This window comes from Manihot esculenta, chromosome 8 (assembly GCF_001659605.2).
Source record: "Manihot esculenta cultivar AM560-2 chromosome 8, M.esculenta_v8, whole genome shotgun sequence".
NCBI lineage: Eukaryota > Viridiplantae > Streptophyta > Magnoliopsida > Malpighiales > Euphorbiaceae > Manihot > Manihot esculenta.
In genome coordinates this window covers 23,523,165-23,540,515 of record NC_035168.2, presented here as the reverse complement: position 1 = coordinate 23,540,515, position 17,351 = coordinate 23,523,165, and the positions used below count along the sequence as shown (strand labels likewise).

The window sequence follows — 17,351 nt, the reverse complement described above, 5'->3', positions numbered from 1 at the left end:
GTCCAGCCCTCTTTTGCATGATTTTCTATGATTATTTCATGATGTTCTAGGGGGTTTTTGGGGGATTTTTTAGAGTTATGTTCTAGTTGTTTGGTCCCTCATTTGAGTCCACCTGTGTAGGTTCGGATCCGAGGAACCGAGGACCCCAGCAGTGAGTCAGCTGCTCCAGTGTCTGGTCAGAGCTAGCCAGAGGTGAGTGGAATAACTCTTATGCTTTTAAATAAAGAAATCAGTTTTAGCATGATTCACGCATCATGAATGCCATGAGATATAATAGGGTGTTTGCATTAGACTCACGAATATGTTGCATTGCATAATATGTTGATGATGCGGATGAATGTTGAATGATCCTTTAGTCCTCCTATGTTATGATATGATGATGATACGGTACGGAAGACCAGTGAGGCCCATTCTACGCCCCTAGCACCATGTAAGAGAAAGACCAGTGAGGCCCATTCTACGCCCCTAGCACAGTTGGAATGTTATGTTATGCTAGATTATGATTATGTAAGAGAAAGACCAGTGAGGCCCATTCTACGCCCCTGGCAAAGTTGGACCATGTAGAGGACTATTGGTGACAAATTCATTCTTGATGTGATTAGCTGTGATGTGATGCATTTCATGTTATTATATGTTTTAAATGTTTTATTATTCTGCTCACTGGGCTCTAGTAGCTCACCCCTCTCCCAAATTCCCCAGACTTGCAGGTACAGGGTAGACCAGGAGGTCAGCAAGAGTATTGAAGTCATTTGTATGTAATAGATAGAATGTGGACATGATAAAAATGTAAAGTTATGAATAGTTATGTAATGTAATGATATTGAGGATTAGAGGTTGTGCTTGACCTATGTGTAATGTATCCCTTTTAATGCATGATCCTAGATCTTTTATGATGTTTATGTAAACCAACTCAACACATGTTGTATTTGCCCATTGGGGCATTGTTGAGGTCCCACAGAGGGACCAAAGTTTATGATTATGTTTATTTTCAGTGCATGCACAGGTTGAGTTTGGTGCATGAGAGAATGAATAAAAGAAAAGTTTTAATTTTTTATATATGTTGTTGATCATGTATGGAATTAAACAGGTTTGCAGGTTACATGTCAGGTTTGCTACGGGTCCTGACAGCCTTAAGCCGACCTGAATCCTAGCGCCGGTAGCGGTCCGATTTTCGGATCATTACACTAAAGTTGATAATTTATTCCGTCTTATATATACGTTAGGAATTTAATAAATTATATTTAACGGTTACTATTACATATACATATTACTTTATTATATTAATGAAATAAATATAAAAATATACATACTAATTAAAAATAAAATTGTAAAATTTAATTATTTTGTATATAAATATTGATATAATAATGAATATTATAACTAATTTAATTATTATTTATATTATTTTTAATTTATGTATTATATACTGTAATTTAAGTAATTTATTAATGTAAAATTTTAATTTTGAAAATTAAAATTAATAATTTGTAAAAGGTAATATAATTTAAATAAAAAATCAAATTAAATTGCAGCTGAGATGTTTCATTTTAGCCACTATCAGTTATATTTTATTATAAAGGCTTATTAGCTATTAAATACTCTCTTAATCATTAAATACTCTCTTAATCATTTTAAATCAGAAATTAATATAGTTAGAAAATTATCGCTTATCTTTGTTTTTTAAATTATCGTTTGTGTTTGTTTTTTTATTTATCGTCTTGTCTTAATAAGAGATTGTTTTTATTTTTAAATAATTATTATTTTATTTTATTTTATTTTATTTTTAAAATGGAATTAGAAATTGAAGTGTAAAACCTGAGATCTCTCAGATTTACTCAGATACACTTAGATTGTGAGTGCAAATAATTATCATTTTATAATTCTAATACTTTACTAAATATTTTCTTTCTTAATTTCCTTTTAATAAGTGGAGCATTAATTATGTTGATGCTATTTATACAGACATTTTAATTAAAGGGTAATATAAAATTTTTTATTTAAATTTTTATTAAAATTTAATATATTTACTATTTTTTGTAATTGATACGTAAAAATGGTAAGCAGTAGATAATAAAAAATAGTAAAAAAAATTATCATTCAACTAAAATAATTATTATGTTTAAATTATGTGAAAAAAATAAAAATTATGATATGAAAGGAATAATAAAAGAATTTGATAATTGGGTGACATTTTTTAAAAAAGAAATGTTTGTATTGGTCGCTTATTGGAAAGCAAGTCAATCGTCCATGGTTGACGAGTGTCTAACACGGCCATCAAAATCAAAATAGGAACATATATAATTTCATGTCGCGGATTCCTTCTTGCTTTCCTTGCAGTACTTCTTCGTCTTTCTGCAAAGACCTGATCATCGTCATTGTTTGATTTCAGTCTTGATTTTGTAATTGCAACAGTGAGTTGTTGAAGCGTCTGTTTTCATGGGACTTTGCTGTAGCAATGGAATCCAGGCTTCTACTCCTAATATAGGTATGCTTCGTAGGTGTTTGTGTCTCTGTGTTTTCACAATTGGCCGTTATTGATTTTGTTTCAGATTGAATTTTCTCTTGCTTTCTTCTTCAATTTCTTTTATCTAGAGATACTGGTTTTCATCTTCTTCCTAATTATGTGTTGGCTAGTGGCTATTGTGCACATTAGTTATTGCTATAGCTTTCAAATACATATTAGGTTGTTGGCCGCCAATGTAAATTTTTAGCTTTATTTTAGTTTTTAATATAAATTTAGGCTTTTGTTTGTTCACCAAACTTATTTTTCATATTTTTTTCTTACGTTTAAGCTCTTAAAAAATTTAGTAACTAAAAATATTTTCTTGATTAAAATAAAACTTACATAATTTGGGCTCTTTGGAATTAGCCTTAGCTTGTGGTAAGTTTAGTTTGAGAGTAAGAAATCTTTTTTTTTTCTCTCTCTAGAATATAATTTGGATTTATAAGGATGCCCCACCCTGTGAGATTACATATCATACTCATGGCCCTCCAAAGGGCTAAATGTTGAGGAATTTGTGGGTTCCGCATCAATTTGTGTTAGAAATTGGGCAATGAATTTTAAACTAATAACTTTTTTTTTTTTATGTTTATTGCAAACCATTTAAAGAATTCACTCTTTGAGTATTATTTTTTTATTAAGTAGGAGATTCAAACAACATCAGCAGAGATGGAAAGAATTTGAGTTGCTCAAGTAGCAAGGTCTCGTCAGCTTCTATACCCAAAACTCCTCGAAGTGTGAGTGAGATCTTGCAGGCAGTAAACTTAAAGAACATTAGCTTCAGTGAGCTGAAGGCTGCCACCAGAAACTTCCGACCTGGTGCACTACAAGAAAGCAGCTCCGAATTAGTTTTCAAAGGGTGGATTGATGAGCATTCACTTACTGCTACCAAGCCCGGCTCTGGCATACCGATTGCTGTGAAGAGCTTAAACCAAGGGCTTGAGAGTCACATCGAATGGCTGGTCAGCAATCTGATTTCATTTTCTTAATCAATTATACAAGTGTTTTTTATTTTTCTGTGATGCCTCTTTATGCCTTTATACATACCTGTTTTGCTTATTTACGAAAATAAGTATTATCTATTATCCTTAGTTGCATACTTCTTTCCTAATAAGAGAGAACTTGAGAATACAATGATAGTTATCATCCGTATTTTTATTGCATCTAAATTAGTATAATGTTTGATATTTATGTATGGAATAAATACTTGGTAGAAAAACTTTAACTTGTAAATAGAGATTTAGTATTAGTCTCATTTGATTTTAAAAACATAATATTCTAGTTATTTTTTTTTCTATATCTGATCAAAAATTTTACAAGTATTTAATTCAATTAACTTTTTCCTAATCATTCATTTATGTGAAATAAAAAAAATTTTCAATTTTCAATTTTCTAACTTAAAAAAATTATTTTAAAAAAATTGAATTCTTGCATGATTTTGTAAAAACTCATTTGAATTCTTTTTTTATAAAATAAATCATGACAGATGAAAGGTTCATAACCAGAGAGTTTGAAAGATTGTCATGAACTAAACGGTTAATCTATTGTGTTCCTTTGGACATACAGGCAGAGATCAACTATCTTGGGCAATTGCAGCATCCGAATCTTATTAAGTTGATCGGTTATTGCTTTGAGGGTGATCATCGACTTTTGGTTTACGAGTTCATGCCCCGTGGCAGTTTAGATAATCATCTCTTTAGGAGTGAGTTCCTGATGTTATTTATATTATTAGCTGTTACTTTCAACTTGTTGCCTTCATGAAGAGTGTAGCACAATCCCACACTCTGTTCCTAAGTTAATATATTTTATCTGAAACATTAAGCGAAACCTGAAACAGGAGTATCTGAGCCACTTTCGTGGAATATTCGCATAAAAGTGGCTCTTGGTGCTGCAAGGGGGCTTGCAGTTCTTCATAGTGCTGAAATAAAAGTCATACATCGGAATTTTAAGAGTTCAAATATACTGCTTGATTCGGTAGGTAATTTATGTAACATTGCTTGATCACTTCATTTTTTTTTTCTTAAATATCTGCATTTGGGATTAAGACTTAGTTGAGTGCATCTGAATTTGTTGAGGTACCCTTCTAATGTTTGATCTACATTTGCAGAACCACAATGCAAAGCTTTCTGATTTTGGTTTAGCCAGGGATGGACCAACTGGGGATGAGAGTCATGTATCTACAAGAGTCATGGGAACTTATGGATATGCTGCACCAGAGTATGTAGCCACAGGTACTATTTTTTAATGTGGTTTCTTGTGACTCTTGACTAATTGAATCTATTAAGTTTCAGTTTTCTGATTCAATGTACTTCTATCATTTTCTCTGTGGACTCCAGAATCTTGATTGAAGCGTATAGTTTTTGCTTCATTTGACCAAACAGAAGTCTTAAGCAGATTCTTAATCCTAGGACATTATATGTGTGTCTGTGCACGTGCATTTTAACATAAGAGAGGGAGAGAGAAAGTGTGTCCTACCTATAGAGATATATTGTGGATGAGGTACTTCCATTCAAATGTATTCAGGGAAACTCTATTTTAACAATGTTTCTTTTGTTAAACATTCTCTTAATGCTATTAGTATAGTTCAAAAGCTTTGCTTAGGATTAGCTTGAATGCTGTTAATGCTATTTGTTGGGTTTTGACAATCTGACTTCACTTTGTCTACTTGTAATTTATGATGCAAAAAATACAACAGCAGTGTATTTTGAGTCGTGATCATTGATTGGATTTTTGACATTGAGCAGGCCATTTGAGTACAAAGTGTGATGTATACAGCTTTGGAGTTGTACTTCTAGAATTGTTATCTGGCCAACGAGTTATGGACCGGAATCGGCCATCGGGACAACAAAATCTGGTTGATTGGGCAAAACCTTACTTGACAAACAAACGCAAAGTTTTCCGTGTATTTGATGTGCGTTTGGAGGGCCAGTACTCGCTCAGTCGAGCTCGAAAGTTGGCTAACCTTGTGCATCAATGCTTAGATGCACAACCAAAGTTCAGACCAAACATGGATGAGGTGGTAAAGGCATTAGAGCAGCTTCAAGAATCAAATATAGAAGAGAACAATCCAATTACTCAAGGGGGCAACAATGGTGGACAGCTTGCATGCCCATGAGCTTCTGCAGTCCCTGCTTCATGCACGAGCAGGAGTAGGATATTCTGATGTTAATATAACGGAGCCCATAGATGTGAAACATCTTCAGGAGTTTAGGCATGTGGCAGTTAAGAGTAGTGTACTGTTTCTGATCAAGTGATTTGCATGTGTGTATTATTTATGCATTCATTTTTGCCACAGAATGATGGAGCACAGTTATTATCTGGATTACTGCAATATTTTGTACTTGATACAGTCTAAGAAAAGCAAAGTTTTTATGCAGGTGAAATTGAGCTTATTTTGGCATGCCTTCTGGAATTGGACAGGCTTGCAGCGAGGGATGTATAATCCTTCTCCCTCTCGACCAGAAGAGTGAACGTTTTCAGTGATATAGCTTATTAGGAAACGTTCATAGACATACATACCTTTTTGAAAAAAAAAATTGAAAATCGGAATTTCACTAAAGAAACATTAAGGAGATTTTTCACTGTTCCACAGGCACGGTGAAGAACTCTTGGTAGCCTATCCAACCTCAATAATGACACATTATATGATTCAAATGAGATGAGAGCAAGTATCAATCTAGTCAATCTATTCTATGTGGAGATTTTTCACTGTTCCACAGGCACTGTATGATTCAAATTCTATGTGGAGCTAAACAGTTAAGTACTTCCATACATCTTAAGTATGCGAGCATAGCTTAACCAAATGTATTTCAGAATTCGATTCTTCAACCATGGTAAATACACAAATGAAGAAAACAAAACAACAAGTTTTGGGACAAAATTCATGTGATTTATCGCCCTAGCAAAGCAACACGATCCTTTTGTATCACCTGTGTTAGGTTGATGTCAAAGAGTTCGCATCGTATGGGCATTTCCATTTCATAGAAGGGGTTCTTTAAAACATAATCTGTGTACAATTCATATATGACTGTCAAGAGACCCTCCACGTGTGGTGTCCCAGGTTCACAGACCACAAAGAACTTTGTCCCTGAAGGGGATAAAATGAAACAAATCAATTTATAACAATACGTAGCATAATAGGATTCAGAATAATTTGATTTTTTTTCCCAAGTTGGGTACACCTACTAATGATATTAGTTTATTTTCTCTTTTAAAATTAAATTTACTATTATAAAGTTTTGACTCATTTAGACTCCTAGACAATATGAGTTACCCTACTAACAAAGATATGTTCTGTTTATTCCCCCAACTAAATAGAGGCTTCCATACTAAAGCCTTAAAAGGAGCCTGCAGTTTTTGCAAGGACCATAAATCAATATTATTCCAGAGAAGACTGGAGATCTCTCCATGGGAATTCAAGGTTTGAAAAAGCGTGAATGTTCTAAAAACTTTAGAAGAAAATAAACTGCCATGGTAATTCATGCACCTACATGTCCTACATTGATCAGCAGTTAAGATAGGAAGACCATATGGAAGGTAATATTCACTGCATAAATGAAACCACACAAGAAACAATGAGAAACAGAAAAATGTGAATGCATGTGTATGTTACAGTAATTTACCCTTTCTCATCGGTCAGTTTGCAGATAACATCAACCAATACCCATGAATGTAACTCCCAAGTCATTATCTGTATGGCCATTTAGTGATATAACGAATTGCTAATATTGTCTTAAGTTTCATGATCTACTTTTACATGATTAAAGCTTTTTAAGCTAATTGTGAAAATGTATGCGGTTATCAAAATCTATCATTAATGGTTACAACAAAAAAAAAAATTGTCGAGCTGACACAACAGTTTAATTATCTGTGCATTTCAAAAGTTAAAATTTTGCATACCGGTAAGGGATTGGAAACAATAAAGTTCAAATGTATCTGCTTCAAGGAGTTCAATGCCTGAACAACCAACAGTTGGTGATAGCTGCTGAGAAATGGCATGCATTGAATGCCATAAACTAGCTACTCGTAAGCTATCATTTGTATCCATCCGTCCAGCAGATCCATAATCCTAATAACTCACAAGAAAATAAACAAAATATCATCAAACAAGCCCAACAGGCAGCAATACAGATAACAAGAACTCCAATAGTTCTTATCAAATTTAATAATATTTGGTCAAATTATGTAAAAGCCTCAAATATATGGGGTAAATTTGCACTGCCCTTAATTGTTTTTCCATTAAAAAAAGTTCCATCTTCCGTTCCTAATATTAGGCAACAATGATTAAAACCACAGCATTAAGGGAGCAGTATGAATTCACCCAGTGCCAAAGTGGAGCTTAGTCTAGCTTTCCCATCTTTTTGGAAAGCCAAGTTCATTTACCAGTATGTTTGGCATTTTATTTAGCAGTTTCCACAGTTATACAATTTTGTCCACCTCTTTTCTTCTTTCATTAACCTAGCATACATGTCAAATGAAGAGGCATTTTATAAATTTTCTTCACTGCCTCATACTTTCTCCTCTAATCACTTACTTTTTTTGCTGGTAATTAAGTTGCCTAATTCCTGTACAATATCAGAGGATCAATTTCTGTATTATATCATAGCTTACCTAAACTTCCCGAGATGATTGCTGAGAAAAAGGGAAAACTATTTTGAACCAATGGTTACCAGTTTATTAGACTGCAAACATGAGAATTCCAAAATTTTCGTTGAAACATTGCCAGCTCTGGAAACAATTTAGTTATAGCCCTTTTTTTTCTTGGTCCCTAAAGAAATGCGCAATTTCCCAGAAACCGAAGCATAAAGGGTTAATTCCCCTTTATATGATTGTTAAAGCAGCATCTTTTTCCCCAAATCCTGAATCAAATCTATAGCTTCTAATCTTTGCAAGCTCAATATCAGCTTAAATCATTTCAAATTTGGAAAAAAAAAAATCATAGTGCTCCACAATTACGCAATTACTAACTAATTATCACGCAATCAGAAGCAATTTCAGCTGGGAAAAAAAAGCCACGAAAATTGAAGAGAGGATACCTTGTAGAAGATCAAACCACCTGATTTGTTGATAATGTATAAGCTGTAAATGGCTGCCATTTCCAGACACTTCTCTCGGAATCTGAAAAGGTAGAAGTAGCAGAACTCAAAACCCTAACAATGATTCTTAGTGGGAGCAAAATTACCTACAGATCTGCACCATTTGTCCCGTGGAACCCTATTTGGTCCTTACAATTGACACCCCTTAAAGAGCCACGTGTTCCTCTGCCAACATGCCACGTGCTATTAGAAGTGTTAGGTAAGAGGAAAGGCTATTAGTAGAGAAGAAGCTAAACAGATTCACATACTCTCCATATCTTTTGTAGAGAGAGGAAGATGGGCGTCGTGGATCATCAAGAACCAACAATAGAGATAAACGGCCTGAGATTCACATATCCAGGAATCGACGGGCACCCACCGCCTGGGTCGAAGCCTCTGATAGATGATTTCTCTCTCACTCTCAAGTCCGGTGATCGGTGCCTTCTCGTTGGATCGAATGGCGCTGGTTAGTATAACCTTTTCAGAGTTCCTTATGGGTAGCAGTGAAGATATTGGTTGTAAGAATGTTTTTTTTCTTTTTTTTTTTTTGGGAAATTCGATCAGGGAAAACGACAATACTGAAAATATTGGGAGGGAAGCACATGGTGGAGCCTCAAATGGTTCGCGTGTTGGGGAGGTCTGCTTTTCACGACACTGCTTTGACGTCGTCTGGTGATCTCTGTTATCTTGGAGGAGAGGTTGGTGTTCTGTTATTCAGAATTTCATTCCACAGTGAAGCTAGAAATGTAGGATTTTTTTTTTCCTCTCTCTCTGACGGGCAATTCTTTTTCCATTGTTATGCGATTATAACTCTTGAATACTTCTATTTTGAACAATGGCTAAATTCTCAACTTCATCCGCGTTCTGAAAATCACTTTAGCACATTTTCCACTTTTTGTTCAAATTAGCCGGTACGTTTTAGTTTAAGTGCAATTTGGCAAAAAACTAGAAAGTTTTGAGCTAAATTCCTTGATTCATTGACTTTTAAGGTAAAAAATTAAGAAGCTCAATTTTATTATGTTTTTTGTTTGGACTAAACTTTTCGATTGCTTTGTTTTAGTCCTGGAATTAAGAAGCTTAATTTCTTTATTTTCTTGATCCTTGGACTAAAAGTTGATTTTAAGAACTAATTTTGATAAAATATTTAAATGAACTAATTGAATCTCTCGCAATAATTGGAGAGATAAAATTGAGCTTTAATTAGTTAAGAGTTAATGAGTTAATGTTAATCAGTACAGAGGCGTAAATATATTTTGAGCCATCAAACTTTTCTGGTTTTTGATTTTGTCGCGTACTTTAGTAGCAAATAGAAAGTAAAATATAATTATTATTTTACATCTAAATTTTACCATCACCAATGCTTTTATTTTTAAGGTATCATTACTTGGAAGTAAAAGATATATGATTATTACTATGCATCTAGAATTTACTATTATGAACACTTTTATTGTTGAGTTGTTATCATTATTAATACTTTAGCCATATCTTTTTTCCTTAGACTAGGGGTTTTTTCATTATTTTCTGCAATATAAGGACTTAATATACCTTTTTTGTTGTTTGCCAAATTTCTACTTTACTTCATCTTATTCAATATGGAGAACAACAGTTTTAAGACCAATTTAATAGGTAAAAGCCTAGTAAACTAGCAAACACTAGAGGCGGAAGAGTTTTTAAGAGTTCAACTTATGTGGTTCATTCCCATTTTTATTGAATTGTTTATTTAACTATTTGCATGGCTCAAATAAATTCATGTAACTGGGTGATTACAATTTGTTTATGTCAATAATTGACATTATTTACTAGTCAATCTCCCTGATTTGGAATTTATATTATAGGAAAAATTACTTTTTAATTATTTAGGTGTAGCATAATTAATGGATCTGTCCCTAACGTATACTTCCATCCCAAATGGATGCTCCTCCATCCATTATTTCTGATAGGCCAATGGGTCAGGTGTAGTCAAAAAGTAAGAGGTGATATTTTTCTCTAAAATACCCTTATTAAATTTGTTAAACCCCTAAATTTTAAATCCTAAAATCTTGTTACCCCATTATTTTGCATTCAACTTCACACCATTATTTCCCACAAATCTCTCTCCCACTGTCAGGTTTCTTCACCATTCTCAACAAATATCTTCAACATGAACACAAAGCAAACATCTCAGCTATCCATTGGCAGTTGAATATATATAAAATGGTTATAATAAATAAATAAATAACAAAATGGTAGAAAATTATTGAGTTTAAGTGGTTCTATTACTATCCAGCAGCACATTATCGACGTTCTCAACTTATGCAGAATCTCCATCCAGCTTTTTCAAATCACCTCTCTTTTATTTTCTTGGCCAAATACTTCACTAGCCCAAAAGCATATCTAATATAACATTCTTGGAAGATAATTTCTCATAGATTCAAACTAATGATAACACCAAATTCTGAACTGTTAAAACTTATACCTCCTAAACATCAAAATCTAGAACACTTGTTATGAAAAACAAGCTCCTAGCAGCCAAAGGCCTTGCTAATGCAGATCTACCGATGAGCCCTAGGACCGGCCCTCTGCATCTCCTCTTTCCTCTACATAGCAGCTGCACCAAGCCTAGCCATCCTGAAGCAGAAAGAGAGTGGCAGGAGAGCAAATGCTTACCATGCAACAAGCCAAGGAATTGAGCCGTCATTGCATCCATGACTTATTCAGCCTGCGACATGTCCACGTGAACAAGCTGGAGCCCAGGTCAGCAGCAAGAGCAGAGTCTTTGGCATGATTAGTTGAGCCAAGGCATAGGATGAGTTGTAGGAAGGCAGATGGTGCTAGGCGCCACATGGGGGGTATGGCACAAAGTGGGGAAGTACAATGGTAGCTAATTCAACCTTGCCATCCACTAGGCGGCTGGGCAGGATTAAGAGAGAAGATGGGTTAGGTTTTGAGTGAGAAGAGGGACTAGGTTGTAGTTGTGATCATTTTAAATGGGGGCAATTTTGACAATTTATGGGTCTCAAACAGCTAATTGAGATGGAAGGGCATTTATTTAGATGGAATTATTTGTCAGGAATTGAAGTGTTCACCTTTGAAAATAGAGGGATAAATTTATTAACTATGCTATATCTAAGGGAGTAAAAAGTAATTTTCCCTATATTACATTAGTCATTGAGATTTGATTTTGTCAACTAATAGGTATTGTTTAGTCATTAATTGTGCTATTATTCATGAATTAGTCATTAGTACCACTTATCTTGGAAATTACATTAGTTAATCTATAAAGTTTTGATTTCATCAGCTAGATAGTCTCTCTCTAATTCTTTTAGTCATAGATTAACAATGTAGTCTTTCTCCATCTTCCTCTTTTATTTCTCCTTTCATTTCTTTTTCTCTCTCTCTCTCTTTCTATCTCTCTCTCTCTCCCGTTGCTGCTTCAATCTCTCTCCTTGTTTCCTCTTTTCATATATCATGTGATGTTATCGATCCATCAAAATGAAGTTGTTTCAATCTAATGCTTCAATTCCACTATTAATCTATGAACCCTTTCCTGATCATTAGATCCATTGGGCTTTCTAATGGAACTTAAAAGTACAAAATTGATGTTAAGCTCTCGAGTTAAGGATCAAGTGATAGGACGATTAATTATAGAACCACCCTCTGTAGTAGATCCTAATTTGAAAATAATTATAAGGAATCCTAATTTGATAATGATTGAAAGCCTGTCGCAAGTTTACCCTTCTGCTTTAGCACTATCTCCAAAGAGACCCATGTTCTGTTTGGTTGCTGCTCTCCATGTCTTTGGTACTGTTTGTCAATGAATGCATTGATAACATCACTCCCTCCCTGAAAAATGAGCTTATCCTCAAACTCTATGTGTGGGTAAGCATACCAAAACTGATTTATTGTCTCCCATGTTGCATCAACTTTATCATGGCCTTGCCAAGAAACCAATATTTCTCAAATTCCTCTATTCAATCGAGCACTTAGTATTTTAGCAGGTACGGGTACCACATGGCCATCAGCTAGTGGGGGTAGACTAGGCATAGTGCTTGGCATCATGCCCTTATGCAATTTAAGCAATGAAGTGTGAAAAACATCGGGAATTTTGCTGGGCCAAATGATTCCCTAAAGCATCATGTTTTTACATTGCCTCTCAATTTCATTCTTTTGTAAGTGGGGGTATCAATATGGTTGAACCACTATGGGAGCAGTTCTGGGTAGCAGGAAAATTTTGTGGTCACAAGATCTAATAGGTGGCAGCTCGGTGGGTTCGTTGAATAAATCTGAGAATTCCAGCAACAACTTTTCTAATGTTTCTGTGAGAGTGGGAGTGGGAGTGGGAGTGGCTTGTATCGTGTGTAACTGGGGCAATATCTCAAGTTGTATGCCATGCAAAGTGATGATTTTGCCCTCCCTCTTGAAGTGCATTGTTAAGGTCTTGAAGTTCCATAGAATAGGCCCTAGCATCTTGAGCCAATTAACTCCAAGTACTTCGTGTAATCCATCCATTGAAAAAACAAAAAACTCAACTGAGGAGGTTTCTTTGTCAATTTGCATTTTCTAGTTGTAGTAGCCTGCGCATGGAACTTTCTGCCCATTTGCTACTTTCACTTGAAGATTGTGTTGTGGTGTAACAGGGAGCTGAAAATGTTGGGCTGCCTTTTTGTTTATAAATGTATGCATGTTACCTGAATCAATTAGCACTAAGATGGGACAATCATTGATTTCTGCCACTAGTTTGCATTGTTTGGGAATTTGGCATCCTTATAATTGCATGGAGTGATATGGTTGGTTCTCCAAAGTTTTGTGGGTGTTGCTCCTCAAAAAATTTTCTTTGATCTTCCACCTCAAACCAAAATAGCTTTTTACATTGGTGCCCGAAGGATTATTGCTCATCACAGTTGTAACATAATCCTTTGGCTCTTCTTTCTGCCATCTCAACTCAACTTAGCTTCTTAATGAAGAGAGAATTCACACTGCCACTATTGGAATTTTGAATTCATTGGTCATTTGTTCCCAGGCATCCCTTCGGAATTGTGATCACCACTGGCTTGAGATGTCCTATTGAATTTGACCACGATCCCCGTCTTACTCCTCCAAGTCAGACTAGCTGTTGTTTCCGCTCAAAGGCTCTTGCTAAGCTCATTGCTTGGACAAGGTTGGACAGATTCTGCATCTCCACATACAATCTGATGGGATCTGTTAGTCTGCTGGCCCCCTCTTACCGTTGAGGCACGAGCAAGGAGATTTTGGAATTTGTGTCGATACTCCTCTACTGACCCAGTTTGTTTCAAGTTGACTAGCTCTCCCAAGAGTTGCTTCGAAGTGGGGTCCAAATCTTAAATTGCAATAGTCTTTGAAGGCCTTCCAAGTGAGTCTTGGTTCTTCTGGTTCAAGTTTATAGAACCACTGTTGTGCTTGTCTCAGCAGGTGTAAGGCTGCAAGACGAATTTATCTTCTTCTGAAGTCATTTGGTTGGAAAAGAACTGCTCACATTTGTACATCCATATTAAAGGATCTTCGGTGGTATTAAAGGTTGGAAAATCCAGCTTAGTGTACCTGGGTACCACTCCCATTCCTGGTCGCGTCTCTATTCTTTCTTCTAACTTGTTTCCAGGACTAAGCCAGTATTACTGCTTGAAGTCCCTTCTGTTTCCTTTCTGCTTCGCCTGTTAGTGAATTCAAGGAGTTCCTGTAATTGTCAGGGTAACAACTGAAATTGGGAATCCATCTTGGACTCTGTTTGCAAGATTCGGGCCCCCATCCACGATTCAGCTTGGGCTACTTCTGCTTCCGCCAAGGCTTGAGTTTCCTGTAGAGTAAGTTGTGGTTCTCTTGGGTTGGGTCGCCCATATCAGCAAGCTCTGATACATACCAATTTATTAAGCTCTCGAGCTAAGGATCAAGTGATAGGACGATTAATTATAGAACCACCCTCTGTAGCAGCTTTGTCTTTGTCTTTATTTCTACCTCTACGTGTAGAACTATGGTGACTAATGGAAGAGCTCGTTGGAGGGAGCATGTTCTGTTGGTTGCTACATTCCACGTCTCTGGTACTGTTTGCCAATGAATGCATCGATAACAATTGACTTGTGAATAATGACAATATTTATGAACTAAAAAATAATTTTCATTGAGCACTAATTGCAAATAGTGGATTTTTTGGACAGAAGGATTTAGTAACTGTCAGAATTAAATTTCAAGGACTAATTAATATAAGTTTCAAAATACAAAGACTAACTAGTTAATAACATCTAAAGGCTAAATTGTAATTCACCCTATATCAAAGATTTTTGTTGTGAGATAACTTGCACACACACCAAATAACCATTTTTTAGAACAATGGAAAAAAAAAATCCTAAGTTTGTAAAAGAGAATATAATATTATGAAGGACAAAGTAACATAATATGTAAATAAATAAATAAACAAAAAATGTAAAATTCAATGAATAGAAGTGTTAACATAGTAATAAGAAAATAGCCATTACTTCACATCAATATGTAATAATGGTATGTTTACACTAAAAATTTTCGATATAATATGAAAAATCCATTATGTCATAATAATTAAATTATTCAGCAAAATTATTTGAAATAATTAAGAAGTAATGAATATTGAAGAGAAATTATAAAAATATATGTTTTAATGTTATTGATCTGTGCGTAACAAATAATGAAATTTATTTTTGTTATATCATTTCTATATTGTTTTATTACAACTGGAAAAAAATTAATAGTAGTGGTAATAGTAATATATGTAGCTCTGAAATAATGCTTTTAATAAATAGAAGATGAAGGGATAGAGTTGAAAGTTCAATTATTCAGGTATTGTAAATAAATTTAGAAATACATTTGCAATATGTAAAACGGAAAATAATATATTTCTCTACTTGTCTACATTAAAATAAAGAGTTTAAAATTTTGGGGTCAAAACTGTAAAACTGGAATCAAATCACTTAGCATTAAAGAAATGGAAAAATTTTATGGGAATGGGTTCCATTACCCTCCCAAGTCCCCCCCTCCCTAGTGGTCTATAATATGCAAGTTTCTCTTTTGTAGTGGAGGCGAGATGTTGCTTTTGCTGGGTTTGAGGTTCCCATACAAATGGATGTTTCTGCAGAAAAAATGATATTTGGTGTAGCAGGAATTGATCCTCAGAGAAGAGCTGAACTGATCAAGGTAATATTTCAATAAATGTTTGGTTCTGCCTAAATCTAGGTAGTGCTCAACTGCCCTCCCGGGCCCATCAGTAAAATGGTTTCAAGTTTTCTTTATCTTTGATTTGCAAATCCTAGTTTCTAGTTACCTTGCATTTTTTTGGGAAAGCATATATATTTGCACCAAATTAAAATCTCTCATGGCTCATCAATTAACATGAGGAATCTCTTATCTCAATTTGGATAATAATAATGCTTCAAGTTATTAAGAAAATAATTTGATCAATTGTTTATCCTTTAAGATGATAGATGAAGTTAATTGAGTAGTTCCTTTATACTTTATTCACACAATTGTGGAGAATATTATGGTATTTTTATTTGGTTGCGAATGTCACAATAAGAAGATAACTTGCTTTGTTGGTATATTATAGGTATTAGATATTGATCTGTCATGGAGGATGCACAAGGTTTCTGATGGTCAAAGAAGACGAGTGCAAATTTGCATGGGTCTGCTTAGGCCATTTAAGGTACCTCCTTTAGCACTTCTCAACCTTTATAAGAACTAAGAAGTTATTTAGCTGCATATTTTACCTTCTTGTTTAGAAACCTAAGGAGCTTTTAGTCCTGCTGAGGATCCCTTTTCCTCGTGTCCCTGTTATATGTCTCATCTACCTTGCCGTTTATCTAGGTTCTTCTTCTTGATGAGATAACAGTTGACCTTGATGTGCTGGCAAGGGCTGACCTTCTGAAGTTCCTAAGAAAGGAATGTGAAGAAAGAGGTGCCACGATAATTTATGCAACTCATATATTTGATGGCTTAGAGGATTGGCCAACACATATTGTACGTCTTATTACCATTGATTGGCTCTTCAATACACCTGTATAATACGTGTCCTCAAGTCAATTCTTTTTGTCCAGGTGTATGTGGCTAATGGGAAGTTACAGTTAGCAATGCCAATGGCAAAAGTCAAGGAGATCAGTAATTTATCACTTATGGTTAGTTGTAATGTCTAATTCTTGAATTTTGGCACTTCATGTTGATTGTTCTAACATTATGCAATATTTGTTTTATCACTCTTTTTTCGTTCTTTTTTCATGGTCAATGCTCTGATGACATGGACTTGTAGAGGACAGTGGAGAGCTGGCTGAGGAAAGAAAAAGATGAGGAGAGGAAGAGAAGAAAAGAAAGAAAGCAAAGTGGGGTTCCAGAATTTGAAAAACAAGTGGAAGGAAGTCGAGTTACTGGTGATCCGGCCGGTGCTGCTGTTCGTGTTATGAACAATGGTTGGGCTGCTGGTAGACTTCACTCAACCATTGCAGGTGAAGAGAACTTCTTCTTAAGCTCGAATAGAGTTTTGAGACAGTAGGCAAAATACTTTTAGCACGGAAGGTACCCATTTCTTACATATGATCAGCTATTGATTTGCATATCTTGAAGAACAAATGGCAAGTGGCAGGTTACTTCACAAGTTTTTCTACAGCAAACATTTAAAAGAAAAAGAAAATTAAAAAGAATCAATACAGTAGCCTGTATCATTGTATTCATTTAGTAGACAATGGAAATATGATTTATCATGTGGCCCAACCATCCACAATCTTACTGTGATCAATAAAGTTGTCTCCATTTGCTGGTTGCTCAAA

The 17,351-nt window shown here is 34.9% G+C and overlaps 3 protein-coding genes across 9 annotated transcripts; 2 read left to right on the top strand and 1 right to left on the bottom strand.

The window, feature by feature from the left end:
- Window positions 1-2,292: 2,292 nt before the first annotated feature.
- Window positions 2,293-5,883, top strand: LOC110620528 (receptor-like cytoplasmic kinase 176). Of its 2 annotated transcripts, none has more exons than XM_021764303.2 (6): window positions 2,293-2,485; window positions 3,143-3,462; window positions 4,067-4,202; window positions 4,338-4,474; window positions 4,608-4,731; window positions 5,245-5,883. In XM_021764303.2, exons 1-6 carry the CDS (start codon window positions 2,437-2,439, stop codon window positions 5,613-5,615), a joined length of 1,137 nt encoding a protein of 378 aa, XP_021619995.1. In that variant the 5' UTR covers window positions 2,293-2,436; the 3' UTR covers window positions 5,616-5,883. The 2 variants fall into 2 exon arrangements, with proteins under 2 accessions (XP_021619995.1, XP_043814630.1); XM_043958695.1 differs by having other exon boundaries at window positions 2,294-2,485; window positions 3,146-3,462.
- A 276-nt stretch (window positions 5,884-6,159) lies between these two features.
- LOC110620530 (trafficking protein particle complex subunit 4) lies at window positions 6,160-9,135 on the bottom strand. Of its 5 annotated transcripts, none has more exons than XM_021764307.1 (5): window positions 8,844-9,135; window positions 8,686-8,760; window positions 8,536-8,617; window positions 7,400-7,568; window positions 6,160-6,587 (listed from the first exon to the last, which is right to left on the bottom strand). In XM_021764307.1, exons 3-5 carry the CDS (start codon window positions 8,593-8,595, stop codon window positions 6,391-6,393), a joined length of 426 nt encoding a protein of 141 aa, XP_021619999.1. In that variant the 5' UTR covers window positions 8,596-8,617; window positions 8,686-8,760; window positions 8,844-9,135; the 3' UTR covers window positions 6,160-6,390. The 5 variants fall into 5 exon arrangements, with proteins under 5 accessions (XP_021619999.1, XP_021620000.1, XP_021620002.1 ...); XM_021764308.1 differs by having other exon boundaries at window positions 8,696-8,760; XM_021764310.2 differs by having other exon boundaries at window positions 8,729-8,760; window positions 8,844-8,951.
- LOC110620529 (ABC transporter I family member 20) lies at window positions 8,872-17,351 on the top strand. Of its 2 annotated transcripts, none has more exons than XM_021764305.2 (7): window positions 8,872-9,040; window positions 9,139-9,272; window positions 15,613-15,732; window positions 16,142-16,237; window positions 16,399-16,551; window positions 16,629-16,706; window positions 16,838-17,351. In XM_021764305.2, the coding sequence occupies exons 1-7, from the start codon at window positions 8,872-8,874 to the stop codon at window positions 17,075-17,077; spliced, it is 990 nt and encodes a 329-aa protein (XP_021619997.1). In that variant the 3' UTR covers window positions 17,078-17,351. The 2 variants fall into 2 exon arrangements, with proteins under 2 accessions (XP_021619997.1, XP_043814631.1); XM_043958696.1 differs by having other exon boundaries at window positions 9,139-9,320.